Here is a 19326-nt window from a genome sequence, read left to right on the forward strand (position 1 = left end):
TTTATTCTCAAACTGTCAAGCTCATCTGCAGCCCCATAGGGTTTCTTAATGGCTACAGTCTGCTCAAAAAGTCAAGGAATGGAAGTACCTACCAGTGTTGGGACCAAAAAAAAAAAAATTTAAAATTTCATCTTCTAAAATAAGGCCTCCTCTGACCAAGAAGAAAAGCCTTAGATGGCCTGAATTCTTCCATCTTCAAAAAGTTTCAACACAGTCTGACGGTGAAAAAAAGATAACTGAGCACACAAAATGTTGGTCACACTGATGAAATCAAATTTCCAAGTGTTCATGTGACAATCAGTGACTAAGAGCATACTTTCTTCAGGAAAACATATGGCCACAGCTGCTAACTCAGTTCTGGCCATAGGTTCAAAATGAGGAACTCACTTCCATCTTTCCCTGCTGCCATCATGCTGGCACTCATGAGAATGAATCTACATGAAGAACAATTTGGTTACAGTGATCGCCTTTGGTGTTAATGCCTCTCACATGAAGAAGTTTCTCCTAAAGAATTAAGGTTAACCACTTCATAAGTAATTTACAAGAAAAACATATGAAAATGACTAATCAATATGAGTTCCAAAGTTCCAAGAGTTTTTTCCAGTGCAGAAAAAAACCACATAGTGACAAAATGTAAATAAATGGAATTTACTTCCATCTTCCATTTTGATAGAATTGTGAGAGCTTGAGACACAAAACATTAGTTTTAATAAGAAACCACACAGACTCATAGAAGCTAAATCTACCTAAGGCAACATGAATGAAGACTGACAGACACATAGAAAGAGATATTAAAGAAGTCTATTGGTTTAATTTTCTTCAGAATTAAGATAGAAATATATGCTTCATTGTAAGAACTACATACATTTTATTTAGATAAAGATGTGCAATGAGAAAAGTATGATTCTCTACCATTGCTGAGAAACTAAAAAGGGCCAATAGTAACAGTTATGTTCATTTCATAACTTCTGTCTACAGCGATTAAATCAGCTTGTGTATTAGCAGTATAATGAATCAGTACATTGATGTTAACTAGCCTGCAAATCATTGGTTCTGAACTAATTGAGTTTTTATCTTCTAAAGTTCTTCATTGCTGGGTAGACGATCAAGCAGTTCAGAGTTTGGCATAATCCTTCAGGATCATTTCCAATTTCTGGCTCAGCATGATGTTCCCCTTCACTTTTAGTTTACCAGAAAAGAATGCCTAAAAGGAACAGAAGAGGGGGGGGAAAAAAAGGCATGTATTCAATTGTTTACTCACAAACCAAACAGCTGCTAGAACGAAACAAGACAACAAAGATAAGAATGGTTATTTAGCCATCAGGAGAAAGCCTTCAGTGCACAGTGCCTAATGGTTATCAGCTATTAACAAAAACTGCTCATTTCTAATACCATCCAGAACCAGATTTTTTTATCTATAGTGCAGACAAGGCCAAGTCTGTCACTCAGGGAAAGAAATAAAATAAAATAAAATAAATACAAAGCAACTTCAGTGGCCTCTGCTTCCTTTCTACATATAGCACAGAGGACTTCTCCAGGCGTAAGACAAATGCCTTCACAGAAGCTGATGGCAAAACTTCAGCAGGGCACAAAGATAAAGCTCCCAGCATCATCCCCTCATGCTGCAGATACCCATGTATCATTATAAGAAATGAAAAAATGGAATTAAAAGGCTATATAATGAAAATTAAAGACCTAATGAAAATGTAAGCTACACACTCAAATTCCTAACAAATACAAACACAAACTTGCAAAATGCATTACACACATAGGCTGAAGAAATGCAATGGTTTTGTACATAGCATATTACAACAAATAGGAAATAAGCAAGACTTTGTTGCATTTGCAGAGTTACACATCAACCAGTATTTTCACTTCAATGCTGGTATATTACATTTTTATTGTCCCTACTTCAAAGAGCTGTATACCCTGTTTCAATCTAGTTTGTATTTTTTTAAAACTAGTTTTGCTTTGCTGTGGCTTTGCAGTTTGAAAGCTCTTTGAAAGTTCTTTAGATGTGCTTTTGCGTAGTTCCATTACCTTGAAATACATTCATATAAAGAATAGAAAGAGCCAGCAGAAAAGAATTTTAATGGATTCTTTGAGCTTCTTCAAATCAAAAATTTCACAGAAACTCAAAGGAAACAGTAATACCTATGCATAGATGATATTCCTGAATTGCAATCACTGTTCTTTAGCATTCTGATGATTAGACATCAACATCTTGTTTATGCTTTATGCCTGCTGTATACAGAGGGTCACAAAGGATTTTACTCATGCGATATGTAAGACTCATAACAAACATTTGCCATGATCATTAGTCTCCAATTTCACAATCAAAGTCTCCAACAACTTCTGCTTGGGATCAAAGAAAAAGAACTGTTTGATATATGATGAGTTTAATTAAAGTTTTCATTTGCTCAAGCTTTAATCTGTAAGCTGACATATTAAATTTGTGACAGTTTAATTTACTTTTGCACAAGGCTGTTTTATTCGTAAAATTAGTAGTTTTAAGCAGTTGATTACTCCAACAAGCTAAAAGTGCAGACCCAGATTAGACCTTCCTTAAATCTTTCTTTCCCTGAAAAATACCCTGGTTTGGGGGAATTTTGACCATCTACATGCATGCATTGTCTTGACATTTCTCTTTGCTGCAGTACTAGCAATAAATCAGACCATTGCAACAAACATCAACTTCCTGCAACACAAGAATCAAAACAGCTTGAATGACCAAACTGACAAATCTAAGCTTGCAAATCGTATACCGTGAAGAACCAGGAAGCAAACAAACTATTAATTTTGTGCTGCCAGGCTTTATGTTACAGAATCACAGAGTAGTCTGAGTTGGAAGGGACTCAGAAGAATCATTGTCCAACTATAAAGGGAATGGCCCACACAGGTATCAAACCCACAGCCTTGGTGTTACCAGGGCCCTGCTTTAGCCCTTTGTGGTTATCTTTGTCTACACATGACAAAGATGGCATAAATGTCTCCTCATGCTTTCTGGCAAATTCAGTACAAGGTACTGATGTGCTTATACCTCATTGACTCTGGTCTGCACTTTCAAAACATCCCAGGGTTTAGAATTTCAGAATGCAAACAGTCATGAACCACAGCTTGATTTAAGGCAAGCAATATGTCTACATACAAGAGAGTATGTCTATGACACCCAGGCTTTACCTTTTGGGGGTTGATCTTTTGCTGTACCACATCCATGAAATCCTCATCTGAGAGAGTGAAGGTGGTGTCAGCAGAACTTCTGGCAGGTCCTTGATACACTGCTCCAGAGCCATTCTTTAAGTCAATTGCTGAGAAATAAAAGTAAAGATAGTTTAATAAAGATAAAATTTTCAGGCTTAAGAACAGTACTTTCCTTACCTATTATCATAAAACATCCAGTCTAAACATAAATCTTGAGCTATCAGCCACTTATAAAATAAATTAGGTTTAATTCTTCTTCATCAATGAAAGAAAATAAAAAATTATTCCTGTACTAAAGGGGAGGGTGTTTACAGCAAGGACTGCCATTTAAAATTCTTGCAGCGATGGTAAAAACTATTTTTGAATGATGCTAAAGATGCACAAGATATTAATTAGTGCAATTATTGCAAAAATGTTCAAGTTAATAATAAAGCTCTCAAGTTCAAAAACATCCTATAGTCAGACAAGACAAACGTAGCTGTGTTCAGACACACTGCTGCATTTTCCCTGGTCTGTCCCACAGGCAATATAATATAGCCTATTCTGCTTCATGCAAGGAGTGTTTAAAGCCTTGCCAGTTATCTGTCTTTCTCTTCTGGAAAGACAAAAATTCCTCCAAGTGTCTGTAGCTTCAGAGTGTTCTTTTCCCATGCCAAATGACCTGCCAAAATAATCTATTACAAAGCTAACACTATCAGGTATTGTGTCATTTGTTCAGAAGAGTATTTTGACAGGATGTACTGTGCCAAGTAATTCTCAGATTTTACGAATTCCCATCTTTCCTTTACACTTTTGCCTCTTGATCCATCCCACACATTATTCATGTGGATAGTCCTGCAAGGACATGGCGTCTCTCGTCACAGAATCATGGCTGTCAAGTTGGCTGCTCTTCATGGACGAATTTTAGGGCCCTCACCTAACCATGGAGACTTGTTTCTGCATAAACTCTCTTATGTGCAAATTTCTTCCAAATAACTTTTTGACAGGGTAAGGGAAACGATAAAGATTGAGAGTAGCTTTAGTCTATTTAAGTCTTTCATTTTCTGAAAGTAATATTTATCCAGTTATGGCAGAACTAGAAGGGGACTTAAGTATACAAAATTGCTCAGTGAGAAGTGACGTACTGGATTATTATTTTCCAGTTGATTTTAAGGTAAATTATAATTTATGGAACAGATTTAATGCATATCACTAACTTCAGGCAATATGGGAAGAAATTAAAAAGGTTACTGAGTACCAGATGAATTATCTATACATTTGTGTTTGTGGGTAGGGGCTGTGTAACATCCTTGTGATCCGAAACAGTAGCTATATAGTCTAACATATGTGAGCCTTTACACATTACTCCTGTAGGTTACGCAGGCACAGACTATTATTAGAAAAACAAAAATCAAGAAAATCATCTACTGAATCATGACGTGCAAGCTGCACACACAAACCAAACTCTGAGAGTGGATACCAGCTCTCACACTAAGTTAACCAAGCCTAACTGTCCGTGTGCTTTTAAAATACAGCTCTACCCAAATGCTGGCAATGTTACACACCATGCCAGTGTAGGAACTGCTCCCTTTGAGCCAAACAGCAATGCCAGCAAGCCCAACAGATTAATTCACAAACCACAGACGTGTCTAGGATGCCTACAGTTCTTAATCAATTGTTTTGAATTACTTCTGGACCTTAGGAATCCCTTCTTGTACTTCATTCTGCTGGCACTAGATTTTTTTCCTGTCCCTACCCTTCCTACACTGCTCCAGAAGGAACCCAAATGCTGAAAGCCTGACATACCCAAGACACAACTTCTCCTTCTTCACTAAGTACTGGCTGAAAAGCAATTTTGACATACTTTACTGATAATACTCATCCATCAGTCTCAGCAGTGTCAATTTTAGATGACAAAAAAAAATTAAAAAGGTGTAGTGACTCAGAAAAGTTATAATGACACATTTTATTTTGAATATAGTACATAATTAACAGTCGTTGCATTGTTGTACATTAAGATATATCACTTACATTATTACAGTCCTTGTTCTCCTTCTCCATTTCCTAGCCAAATCCCAAGACCATAATTTACCAGTCAGTATCTACAATTAACAGTAACCTCTCAAAGCACAACCAGACCTTCAATCATTGCATAATCACGGCACCCATAATCAAGGTAAACCTTTCACGTTTACAAAATCACAGAATCATTAAGGTTGGAAAAGACCTCCAAGATCATTGAGTCCAACCTTTGACTGATCACTACCTTGACAACTAGACCACAGCAAGTTGTTCCTTGAACACTTCCAGGGACTCCACCCTTTCTGTGAAGTAATTTCTCCTGATGTACAATCCAAACCTCCTGTGGTGCAGCTTGAGGCCATTTCTTCTTGTCATGTCGCTGGCTGTGGAACCAGCAGGAGAAACCAACCCCCACCTGCCTATGCCCTCCTTTCAGGCAGTTGTACAGAGTGGTAAGGTCTCCCCCAAGCCTCTGTTTCTCCAGGCTAAACACCCCCAGCTCCCTCACAGGACCTGTGCTCCAGACCCTTCCCCAGCTCCATTTCTCTTCTCTGGACTCACTCCAGTACCTCAACGTCTTTCTTGTTGTGAGCGTCCCAAAACTGGACACAGCACCTGAGCTGTGGCCTCACCAGTGCCGAGTACAGGGGGACAATCACTGCCCCTGGTCCTGCTCGTCACACTATTGCTGATACAGGCCAGGATGCCATTGGCCTTCTTGGACATCTGTGCATCCACTGGCTCATGTTCAGCCAGTTGTCATCCAAAATCCTCAGATCCTTTTCTACTGGGCAGCTTTTCAGCCACTCTTTGCCCAGTCTGTAGCACTGCCTGGGGTTGTTGTGACCCAAGGACAGGACCTGAAACTTGACCTTGCTGAACCTCATCCAACTGCCCTTGGTCCATTGATCCAGCCTATACAGATCCCTCGGCAGAGCTTTCCTACCTTCCAGCAAATCAACATTTGCACCCAAGCTGGTGTCATCTGTGAAATGACTGAGGGGACAGTCAATCCCCTCATCCAGATCAAAAAAGATGATATTAAAGATATTAAACAGGACTGGCCCCAATACTGAGCCTTGGGAAACTCCACTAGTGACTGGCTCCACCACTCTTTGGCCCCAGCTATTCATACAGATTTTTACCCAGGAAAGATTATGCCTTTCCAAGATGTAGACTGCCACCTTTTCCAGGAGAATTCTGTGGGAAACAGTGCCAAAGGCTTTGCTGAGGTAGACCCATCCACCAGGTGGGTCACCTGGTCATAAAAGGAGACCAGGTTGGTCAGGCAGGACCTGCCTTTCCTAAACCTGTGCTGGCTGTGATCCTGGCCCCTTGGTTGTCCCGTATGTGCTGAGTGATCACAATCAAGATGACCTGCTCCATAACCTTGCTGGACACCGAAGTCAAGCTGATCACCTCAAATCCTTAACCTCATATCAAGTTAATCCTTACTAGAAATCCCAAATTTAAAAAAAAATTTAAAAAATAAAAAAAAAATAGGACCGATATAGTCATATATTCCTTTCCCAAAAAGGTGAAAATGTTATTTCTGCTGCTTCTGTATTCTTTTTAAAGAATATTAAAATTTGTGATAAGGAAGAAAAAAAATGAAAAAAAATTACTGAGCAGCCACAAAAGCAGAGCATTCTGTGACAGCAAAACTGTCTTTTCCACAAAAACACAGAGAACCTTCTATTGCTACTTTATCCATTCATTTTTGTAGGCTTCATCATAAATGAGTTGACCTCTCTAATGCAAGTAATAAAAAAAAAAAAAGGTGAAAAAAAAAGGTGCCACTGTGGAGAAAGAGTGATCCAAAATACATCGGAAAGTAACTCCCCTCCTTATAAAGAATGAAGTATTACCACAGAAACTTGCTCATTCAATTTTTTTTCAGGGCAGGAAAACAAACAGAAGGATTAGAAACATACACAATCCATTTTCTTCCCTCTTGACCTGTAGAATATTCAAGACAGTTGAGACTAGAGCACTGGCTCATGGACAAATAAACTAGCAATGAAAGACACAAGCTGAATGCCAGAACAGGTTCCAAGCATCAGAGCAGAAAAATCCTAGCTTTCCAATGACCAGAGAGAGTGCCCTCGTGTAAAATACAACTTTATGAGATAAAGCTATATATATATATGTACAAAACACAGCTGCCTGCTGTAGCAAGAAATGGTCTCGATGCAGGACTATGCAAGTTGTCTGCACACACGTGCTGGATACACTCTGTGGCCATAGCTAGCGTGTTGCCAGTGCAGCTGGCAGCCAGCTCAATAAGGATGTGGCACTGGGGCAGCCACGTTAGAGCTCAGGTGGCTGCAGACATGGGTAGCTGCCAGGTCTGCCCTCCACACTGCCACTGCAGCTCCAGTGCTGCCAGTAAAGAGGAGCAGCCCAAAAGTGCCTCCAGTGTCCTCTGCTCCTGAGCACATGCAGACCCTCCATGGCTGCTACAGCTAGAGCTCTGCTAGCCATTCACACGGCTGATGTTTGCAACATGGGTATGGGTACTCCCCCTTACTGTGTGGCAACACAAACTAACCTCAAAGCCAAAGCCCATTTTAAAAACTAATTGCCTTCTTAAATATGTAAAATTCTAGTATTACACATCTGGCAGAAAAGTAGAATCAAGAAGTTCAAGTGAATGAAATGCTAGTTTTCCTTCAAACTGTTGCTTGGATACATAAGTGTTACAATAATTAAGAATCTATGAATTATTATCATCCACAAGATGCTGTTGTAAGAGATGTAATAAAAAGAATGAAAAATTCACATATATAGAAATTAAAACACTAGACAAAACAGAAGACACTGACATTTTATAGCAGGTTGTCAAAAACCTAAAAATCTAGTATTTGGTGTACAGATTTTGTTTCGACTTTGAAGAGTGCCTTACACTTCCTAGGAGAAAAAACAGTCAAGACTTTTTTTTGTTTAGTTTGGGTTTTATTCTGCTTTACAGTGGCTAAACAAGGGCAATATAAGGCTCATCTTCTAAGCAAAAGAAAACAACTATCATCCATTCTTCATTGCCTGAAGTCATATTGCATCATAAATTATTGAGCAATTTCACCTTAATTTGTCAGCTATCCACAACCGACTACATGTAACGATTTCTTTCCAGTTCTCATAACAAAGTTTTATTCTTCTGAGAACTAGAAAGGAACAGAAACATCTCCTGCCTTCAGCACTAACTTCAGAAACACAAAGAAAAGCAACAGATGGGCAAACTCATCTGAGTACTGTTCTAGAGCACCATTAGCTATCAGCTAACAGATCTCAACAGCATTAACTTTTCTCTATGAAAAGAGAAGTTGAAATGAAGTACCTTAACTCTAAAAAAAAAAAAAGATTAATATTTTATAACCCCTGAAAACAAAGGCAATTGTTGTACAGTAATAAATATGCAGGAGAGAGCAAAGCATGCTTTAGGTAGTGAAGCAAACTGGAGAAAGCTGGGGTGAGTGTCAATTAAGGTTTTTGTTAAAAAGTGACAGAAGGTAGCTTCAGTACCCCTACACTTACGACTTAGGTTTTGATACTTGCTTTGTCATCTTAAAAGGATTTTCAGCATCCTCTTGATTTAGAACAGCTTGCAAAATACCACTAATTAAGGCCAGTTGTCAGGGGCTACAGTTCAACATTGTTTAAACAGCAGATGAGCTGTCCAGAATTTCATATCCTGAGTGCACGTCAAATGTTCTACACCTCCCCATGCCTTCACACCATCCACAGAGCACTCCGTAAAAGGAAAGTCCACTGCTGCCTAAACAGGCTAGTGTTATAATACTAGTGCCTCCATCAAGAAGTGTCTCTGTAACAACAAAAGCCAAATTCAACTCACAAATTTCCCTTCACTTAAACTTATAAAAATCCTGGTTTACTGCAGAAAGTAGAGATCAGAAGGTCTCTTAACAACTGCAGTTAAAACACTAGAAATAAATGTAAATACAGTAAAAAAAGAGAATTTTTGGTTCCTTATAGTTCCTTAAAAGTCATTCCTGCAGAATGACAGCATACATGAGAACAAATTTCACAGAATCGGAGAATCATGAAGGTTGGAAAAGATCTCTGAGATCACCAAGTCCAAGTTTTGACAGATCAATACCTTAACAACTAGACCATAGCACTGAGTGCCACACTCAAGTTATTTCTTGAGCACCTCACGGATACTGACCCCAGCACCTCCCTGGGCAGCCTATTCTTTCCATCAAGAAATTCTTCCTGATGTCCAACATGAATCCCATGGTTGGGGGCCATTTTTGCTGGTCCCGTCATTTCCTACCTGGCAGAAGAGACTGACTCTCACTTGCCTATAACCTCTTTGCAGGAAATTGTATAGAGTGATATGGTGCACCCTGAGCCTCCTTTCCTCCAGGCTAAACAGCCCCAGCTCCCTCAGCTACTCCTCATTGGACTTGTACTCCAGGCCCTTCTCCGGACATGCTCCAGCTCCTCAGTGCCGTTCCTGAACTGAGGGGCCTAGAACTGGACACAGCACTCAAGCTGTGGCTGCTGCCTTCTCTCTTCTGCTTTCTTCCCAGATCTCTAAGAGGCTAAAGGACATTAGCAGAAGATGCTGGAGTTACAATCATTGAGTAAGACAGCAATGGGCTTGCAGGGCCCGGATTGTTTCCAGCACTGTCAAATGCCACAGTTATCACAACAGCACAAAAGCTGTGCAAAGGTGACAAGTCAAAAAATTAAAACACAAGACAGAACTATATATCCAAAGTAATAAGAGAAAGAAGCCTAGCAAGTAGCCCAAAAGAATCAGAAACACTGCTTGTAAAGGCCTGGGAGGCCCTTAAAAAGAGAGGCTTGAAAAGGAGATAGATAATGAATTAATTAACATCAAGTCATGGCTTAAAACAAAACAAAAAACTCAGCCACAATAATATTCCTCTTCACATATTAGTTGTTTCAGTGATAAGTTGTCAAGAATTTTGACCATACACTGAAAAAGTATGTAATATTTAGCTACGTGAACCAAATTCTAAATTAATTTTAACGTCATATTTTCCTTTTTGCTTTCTTGTTGCTATTTACATTATGGGATCAACCCTCCAAAATGGCACTTTTACTTAGAAAAGACAGAAAGATAGTTCAGAATTGATCTAATCTAGCAGCATAATATTTACAAAAATGATTTAAAATGCTTGTACACAGAAGATCAACTAATAACTACCAGGCCAAATTTAAATACATGGTAAAGAGTGCAATTCTACTTAACAGAGCTGAGTAACATTAAATTCTGAAGCATGTTTGAAAACCAGTCAAAATAAGGACATAGAAATAAATTCAAGCTATAGCAAAGGTAACATCTTACTACCATTTTAAGTTTCTAAAGTAAAAAATTAATTTGTCAATAAAATTTCTAATTATGCACAGAAGCTTACATTACACTAACAACTGAAAAAGTCAAGCATTCAAGTCAGCAAATGACACTGCCAATGTTACATATTCTGAACTGTCAGCACTCATCTGCATTACAAAAGTCTTGCTGATGATCAGATAGAGATCTTCTAAAGATCACATAAATTCAGAAATCTTTTGGATTATTGACAATATCCTAACTGCAAGAAAGCTGTCTTCCTTTGAATGTAAACTCATAAACTACCATCTTCTTCCACATTAACCATGGAAAATAAATTATACCAGCATCTGGTAGAAGAGACAGTACAAGATCATGCTCTTGAATACTGAATAATAACATAAGATATGCAAACAAACAAAAAGAATTAAGTTGGCAACTGCTTATAAATCTGAAGTACTCACCTCTTGGGAGGTATTTTGCTTTGTGTTTGTTTGGGTATATGGTTTTCAATGGCAGGAAAGTGTTTTCAAATATTCCCAAAATAAAAATTCCATCATGCAGATACATATATACTTTGCCATTAAAAATGTACCATAGGAGTTGAATAGACATCAACAGTAGATGGCTCTTGATCCATATAAGGACAGTGAAGGCTGACACTACAGTTGTCATAGCTCCTGACATTCTGCTAGTGAGTTTTCCTAACTATTTTCATATTGACAATATGAAAGTTTAGATTATTGGTAGGGCTTTAACTATTTTAGTACTAACCAACTCCTGTTTTCTTCATCCTATAAGTACTTTCAAAGACACACAAAAATATTCAGAAAACACAAACAAATACAGAAATAGGATGACACAGGAAGTTCTTACAAAAAGAGTGATATACAAGGGACGTAGTAGCATACCAATACTCCTGAAGGGAAAAGTAAACAACATTTTCTGCAGACACCCTGCTGGGTCACCTAGATATTTACATTCAGTCTTACATATTTACTACACCACAGATGTTGCAGTAATTCATAAGCTTGATGGAACTGACCACACTGTAAAAATATTCACAGTAACTTTTCCAAGACTCTGTAAATGTTTCATTTCAGCTCTCAACAGCGGTCAGCAACAGGAAATGTTTAAAATATTAGATTAGCTCCTCCACCCACTATCCCACAGGGAGCTTTAAGGTTTTTCCAAATTATTATTATAGTACAGAAAATTTTCACTGGAACAGAAGTAAAGGGACAAACAGAAGTTATGTCTATTTAATCCCTTTTAGCTAGGGACATATGAGTAGGAAGAAAGCAGTACCTTCCTCCTACTGCTTCATTAGGAGAAACAGGAGAGAACAAAAGACTGAATATTGATTTATTCAAAGCAGGAGCACTCTCTTGATCTGAATACAATAGCAAAAACATTCACCTGTTTCCACTCTAATAAAACTTGGTCTCATGAGGCAGGTAAGGGCACTGCTTAGGCCTAAATCTCTAAGTATGCTCGTTCTGCGTTCAGCAACTTGCAGTTTCAGAACTTCTGGAGTGAGAAATTTTAATCGTGTCTTGGAACACCCCTCAACCAATTTCTCCTCCAGTGACTTGTCCCTCTATTCTCTGGACATACATAGTACTGAATTTAGGCGATCTATAAAGCAGTTCCAAAGTTAAAGTCAATGATCAATCAACCTGAAATAATTTTCTGGTTGTTATTATAAACATGACCATCACTTATATCAAATTTAGTTATGCATGAAACAATAGACGAGATTGATGTATAGAGTGATTGCCCAACAACCCCAAGTTTTCCACTTTAAATATTCACGAGTTTAACCTATGCACTTCTAATTATCATCTAAAAATGTAAGCAAAAACACAAGTAAAACTTCATAAGCCTTCTATCCAAGTTCAAACCATGTCCATAATTTACATTAGTTCATGCAAAAATGGAAAACTGCAGAGAGTAGAAATGATTAAGAGCAGTAATGAATTTTAAGACAGGATTTCTGAGTTGGATTATTGAATATTTCCCTTGTCTCATTTTGATGTATCGGCAGTCAGGTGGCATAATCTACACAGGTATATTCAGAATATTTATTAACTTCTATCCAAATGGAAATCACTCCTTAACCCTCAAAAACTGCTTAAAAAGCAATGCAAACAGAACATAACTATCCTGGTCAACCTATGTATAGTATTTTTCCTGAAACTTAACAGTAGTCTTGCTACTCAGAATCTCTGCTGGTTAACATCAGGAAAAGATAAAGTGAGATTATAGGCTTCTAAATTGCTCTGTAAGAGGACAAGCAGTTTCTTATACAATTTTTTGAGAACAGACTACTGTAAAAATGTAACAATAGTTTTAAAAAAATCAGTGTACAGAAAAAAACATAATGCAGACCTGATCTGACCTACTGTGAGTCTCCTCCTTCAGCCCGCCAAAAGGCAGCTCACTTCACCTGCATCGTCCCCAAAACTCTTTTGTCTACATCCAACCACTGAGACCAATCTAAAAGAAGAAGTCTAAGCACCAGACTTGACCCAAAGACTTTCACTTCTCCACAAAAAGGTCTGGAAGTTACAACCTGACTAAGCTTTTTCCCTTGGAAAAACTTTACACTCCGCCAATAGACCAGTAGACATGTCAACTAAAAACCAAAAAAAATTTCCAAAGATAATAAAATCTGTCCAATCAATAAAATTAGATTTGGGGGTTGTTTTCAAAAATACATATCCTTATAAAGAGAGCAAAGCAGAATTTAAGAAGAAAAGGTTTTTGAGAACGTAGTTGTGCCCCCATCAGACCACTTCACACAATTCTATTATTCACTTAATCAGGAAACAGTTCTGCTCTGACCCATTGCTATTACAGGCTTTTGTTTCTTGTCATCAACTAGTCCCATGCTTAAACAATGGGAAATCATTATTATGCCTCCATTAAACCTTGATCTCAGAAAATTTAAATGGAAACAAATCGGGCTACATTTTCACTGAAGTGACAAGAACAATTCAGTAGAAATAATTACTTATTTGTTTTAGATCAGTTAGCATGTACATCACCAGCAGACTAATTACTGTAATACTCCTACTAGGCTAATTTTGCATGCTTTCCTAAGTGCAGTGGAAATCCAATGTGTAAAATGTAAATAGAAATGCACAAAAGTTCTAAAGGATGGTTTGCCTCTGCCTACATCTAAATAGGCAAGTTACAGAAGTATGTTCCTAGAAAGGTTAGTAACTGCAAATTTTATCTGACCTCCTTGTCATTTGTGCACCCAGAATGCATTCAGACCTGTAGGTCCCAGTGTATATTTATCTACTACGCTATGCTTAGTTCCAAGCTATTAGTTTAATTAGAATGAATAGAATTAATCCCACTTCATAAAAATGCATCAGGGAGTTATATAAATGCTACAACTTACTCCACTGCATTGCTGTTTTTCCATCTTTAGTGATGTCCCACTGGAATATGGCATTTACTTTCTTTACCAATTCATTTCCCATCTCTTTTACACGACGACCAATTTCTTCGAACACAAGGTTACTCTGCAGCCCTTCAGTCTTAAAAAAAAAAAAGAGGATGAAGAATTTAAAATTGAAACTTTGTTAAAAGGTACTGAATATGTCTCTTAGTTCAAAAATTGTGTGCTGTAAAGGATCTATAGCAGAATTATTAAAAGCAATTGAGCAGAATTATTAAAAGCAATTACCTCTCTACCACAAAATAATTACCTCTAGCGACCATCAGCACTAAAAAATACATTCAAGCAGAATATTCTTCATTTCAAATTTTCATTTAAAATTATTTCAAATCTTGCTTTTGCAGTTTTTATCATTTATCATTACAATTTAAGACATGTTTTTTAATTAACGCCCTAAGAGTTTCTAAATTGCCCTTTTTTTCCTTTGGAGGATAACCACTGCCACTTTCTCCACGGTGAATGTCATGTTAGTTTTCAGAACAAAACAATGTTTTTACCAGTACACTACTTTAACTTGACATGGAAAATGTTCAAAACATACTGCACTATGAACACAGTCAAAACTCCAGTGCAGACAAAATTTGAGAGTGGGATTAGCTACACTTACATTTTCAACTTTTTCAAACGCATTATTTTGCAAGCCTTTCACTGTCTTTCTTTTAACAAATATTTATACTGGATAAAAGGCTACACTTTAGGAAGCTACTTCAGTGACATTTTTCGTCTAACTGGAACTGGAGCAAAGAAGGTCTCAGAGCTTTAATTGTTCACTGTACCTACCTGTACAGCAGAACAAAAAACTCCTCAGGATGCTACCTTGTCACCTCTTTGGTTAAACCTAACATTTTTCATTATATAATAGGGTTCCCAATGGCATTTAAATTTGCCAATCTTCACTCAGTCAGGCCGGTTTCCCTGGTGGGTGTCTGACCCTGTCAGCAAATTTCTGTCAAAGCACCTTAATTTCTCAAAATAAGCTTAAATAAAAACACCTGTTATGCCCAAGTTTAAAAAAACAAGAAAATCTAAGTAGATCAGAAAAGTTCTAAAAGTTTGAACTTCATTCAACAATTCCAAACAGCAGAAGATTAAACACAAGCAGCAAAAAGAAACAAGTTCCTGGAAAAATCAGAGAATCATAGGATGGCCTGAATTTGAAGGAATCCTAAAGATAAACTAGTTCTAACCCCCCTGTTAGGGGGCAGGGACACTTTTCCCTCGACGAAGTTGCTCCAAGCCCCACCCAGCCTAGTCTTCAACATTTCCAGGGATGAGGCAGCCACAGCTGGGAAACCTGTTCCAGTGCCTCACCAAACTCACAGTAACGAATTTGTTCTTCAGATCTAATCTAAACCTATTCTCCTTTAGTTTGATACCATTCCCCCTTATCCTGTCACTACATGCTCTTGTAAAAAGTTCATCTTTGTCTCCCTTCAGGTAGTAAGAGGCCACAATTAGGTCACCCTGAAGCTTTCTCTTTTCCTGGCTGAACAAACCCAATTTTCTTAGCTTTTTCTCATGAGAGAGATGCTTAACTTCCCTAATTTTCTTGATGTCCCTCCTCTGGACTCACTCCAACAGGCCAATGCCCTTCCTGTGTAGGAGACCCCAGAAATGGACGCAGCACTGCAGGTGGGGTCTCACCAGAGCAGAGGGGCAGAATCCCTCCCTTGCCCTGCTGGCCACACTGCTTTGGATGCAGCCCAGGTATCATCCACTATTCGTCATTCTGTGATCACAATCTTTATATGAATGTCACTATCTCAGTCTTTCATAAACTTCAAAGGATTAAAGTTTCATTGTTTGCAGGCAAGAATCAGTGGGGAAAAAACGTAACAGTTTATTAAGGCAACACATTATGCACTGCCTTAAGCGACTTTTAGACCACATTAGGAACCCCGGTCATCCTCACAACTGCATGTACAATTCTTTTGCGGGAAGTCTGGTACCCAAGGCTTAAGGCATACGTGCATGCAGGGCATTTCTTAAAATATACACAGTATAAACTGCGTATTTGTGCTAGACCTAACCACATGTACAAACAGCTCTCAGAGTCTTATTTCAAAATGATTCAATGACAAAACTTCTGTGAGTACATTATCTCATTTTCACTTATGCTAATGCTTCCCTGCCACTCTCCCCGTGTCTCTGAAAAAATTGAGAAAGGTCACACACTTTTACATCCCACACAGAGTTTGATCTTCAACATCTACAAAATAAAAACAGAATCATTGTTCTACAAATACAGATCCAAATTATACGAAATAATTTCAATTTTAAGTTATGCAAGTGCTCAAAACATGGGGCCCTCCCTGGTACATGCCCCACTTTGTTTTGTAACATACAGCAAAATGCTTATCCTGAGAGTTCAGTTAGCATCAAGTACATCATACTACATCAGCCATCAGAACAACTGAAATTTTCCTCTCAAACAGATCAATTTACATCTGTATCTTAAACGGCATGCGTGTTAACATCTCTGAACTCATAACTCCTCTGAATACTGCAAATAAATAAGACTGGTAAGAGACATAAATATTTTTCCTGTGTTTTTCGCAAAAATAAAGCCTAACTATGCTTCTCTGCAAGTTAAGACTTCTATTGCTTCCACCTACCATCAGAGGCTCTTGAGCAGGCTTAGCCAATGCTGGTACTATATCCACATAGCCCCCTGCAATGGCAACTTCTCCAGTCTCCTTGACCTGTAGTGGAGGGGAAAAAAATGCATTAAAGAGGTGATGTATTTGCAAAAAGTCACAACAGAAGGGCATCTAAGGAGTATTATTCCTGGTATTTTAAAATCAGACATGAAAAGAGAAAACATAAAAGTTACAGAGTGAAAAAAACCACCTCATAAATGTGGTGTAGTCTTGAGGCAAGTTGTTATACCATGTTTTTCAAACAGCTCTTCAAGCAAAGTAATTATTTGCCTCTGGAGAAATTGTACCAAGATATATATTGCTGATGCTCTGTTCACAAAACAGTTGAAAAACCTTATTTACCTCCAGTGTTTATAAGTTGCTGACAATATTTCTTCATAAATAGTTCTTAAAAAGACATTGTTCTAAAATGTTTTTCCTTGAGGTAGATATTCAGTTGTCAAGAGTCCATTTAGACAATTTCACTATCTCCACATGCCTTATACTGCAACTTCCAGTAGAAACAGCTTTTTAAGCATTGTAAAACAAGAAAGATTACAAAAAGAATGATGGAAAATACCTGAATTCCCTCCTGGATTAATTTTTTGAAATAGTTAATTCAGAGAAGAAACTGGGTTTCAATTTGGCATTGTCTCTTTGAGGGATGTGACAAACCATACTGACTTACAGCAGCTAACAGAAGATGGCAAATTGATGCACTGACTATGCATATAGAGGTGTATGGTAAATAGCCAAGCTGGAGGAATATCAAGTATCACAGCCCAGTTTATGGCACTACATTAACAATCACTCAAACCATGCTTAACAGCTTGTCACCTGCTGCCACTGCACTTCAGACAATGGTGAAAATGGATTCAAACCACCCTATCAAAGTTGTATGTCCACTTTAGTTTGATTTAACCAGAGTTTATTTCAACACAATGGCTTTAATTCAGAAAAATTCAGCATGCAATAAGAAACAAAATTCTGCACAACTCATAACTGTTTAAGATGGTTTTCTACAATCCTGTTAAACCTTGTAACTTCTATCCAAAATCAGTTACTCCTAAGTTGTGGAAGAAGAAAAAACCTTAGCAAAATTCACCAAACTCTACATATTAGCAATTACTAAACCAAGCATTACTACAAATTCAGCCTTTAAACACAACAGAACAACTCACTCTGTTTACAAGGGCTTGGAAGCTTATTATGAACTCTATTAATTAACATGGTATATGGAAAAGTTAATATATCAATTCTAGAAATTCTGTCAGGACTGGGTGTTAGTACCTTTTAAATATAGCTACAGTAATCTCCAAAGCTCACATGAGACACCAAACTATTTACTACTAGTAATTAGAGATGGAGAGTTCGTACACAGTAGTCTCTGCACTGTTACCATTCTGGAATTCTGTAGCTGCTCATCAGGTCTGCAAACATAATCTGCCTCCTTCAGTCAATTTATATCCCAGAAAGCTGTATTCCTGTGGAAACAGCAATCCTCTGCTCCTATGATGACTCTCCTTGTTTGAGTTTGCCTGCCCAATCCTCCCTGCAGGTGCAACTGTACTTGCTGCCCTACTCACTAATCAACAGCTGGCTACAATTTTTCAGAGATGAGGCTGCAAAACTTTGGCCAGCAAAGCAATATAAATTGCACTGCACAGGCCAAAGCAAATACTGATAAATACCAGTATCAAACCATAGGTTAAGAAAGTGACAATGTCATACAATGCTGCAGAAGTGATGAACATTTAGTTTTTGCCCTTTACCTGGAGTTTTGCCCTTAGCTCCCACTAAGTAGCCTATGACATGGAGGTGAAGATTACAGGATACCCACATAAAATGCTAATAGCAAGAACAAAGAAAATAGAATAATGCAAACCCATACTTTGTAAGAGTGTAAACTCTGTTTTATTGTAGTTACTATGTCCAACTGCTATGAAATTTCCATTTTCAGGAAGTTGTTCTGTGTAGCTGCAGCTTAAGTTTAACTCAATCTAAGCTAAATCTGTAGCACATTTACCTGCATAAACTGTCAGGAATCGATTAAGATAAATAAATGTAAAACAAAACAAAAAGATGTATACAAAAAGTTATGAGTAACTCCAGAAAACAAGTACACACTATGATGACTTGAGGATGACTGCTTTTTTCTCTTCCCCAGTGGACAAACACAAAAAATGCAACAGAATGGAAAGATTCCTCATTTAATATGAGGGTATTAAGTCCTATGACTATAATGGTACTTCTATTAGAATCTTAGTGACACCATAAAGTAAGTAAGACTATTTCATTCTATTTACTTCATCTCTTTACAAAGTCTTTGCCAATGGTGTGCTTAATGAGTCATCTTTCCTTGCTCACCCTCATATCCCCAGTTTTTTAACCAATACATCTTTCTCTGGAGCCTACAATGAAGAGATTGTTCTGACCTTGGTCTGAAAATGGATTCTATTTCCTTCCTTCCACATTTCTGTTTGCAAAGTTTGCCCCGGATAGACTGGTTTTGCAAAGCGAACCTAAAAACAAAAAAAAAAGAAAAAAAAAAGGTGGGGTTGCGAAAAGATTTGTGTGTCATATGTAAGCTTAAACACAAAGGCCCTAATGAAATGATAAAAAGTAAAGAGAAAAATTAAGTCAACTATCAACGTAGAAAGCCTAAATATTTAAGTAAGCATACAGGACAG

General features: G+C 37.8%; 1 protein-coding gene across 1 annotated transcript in view; it reads right to left on the bottom strand.

Annotated features, from left to right (window-relative positions):
• Window positions 1-634: 634 nt before the first annotated feature.
• The window catches only part of HSD17B4 (hydroxysteroid 17-beta dehydrogenase 4), a 64218-nt gene continuing 45526 nt past the window's right edge, over window positions 635-19326 (bottom strand). Inside the window, exons 20-24 of the mRNA XM_039566969.1 lie at window positions 19072-19158; window positions 16613-16699; window positions 13938-14076; window positions 3181-3308; window positions 635-1204 (exon numbers count right to left, since the gene is read on the bottom strand). Of these exons, the coding sequence (XP_039422903.1) occupies window positions 1115-1204; window positions 3181-3308; window positions 13938-14076; window positions 16613-16699; window positions 19072-19158 (531 nt within the window). The 3' untranslated portion in view covers window positions 635-1114. The remainder of the gene's footprint in view (window positions 1205-3180; window positions 3309-13937; window positions 14077-16612; window positions 16700-19071; window positions 19159-19326) is intronic.

Source organism: Corvus cornix, chromosome Z (genome assembly GCF_000738735.6).
Source record: "Corvus cornix cornix isolate S_Up_H32 chromosome Z, ASM73873v5, whole genome shotgun sequence".
Taxonomy (NCBI): Eukaryota; Metazoa; Chordata; class Aves; order Passeriformes; family Corvidae; genus Corvus; species Corvus cornix.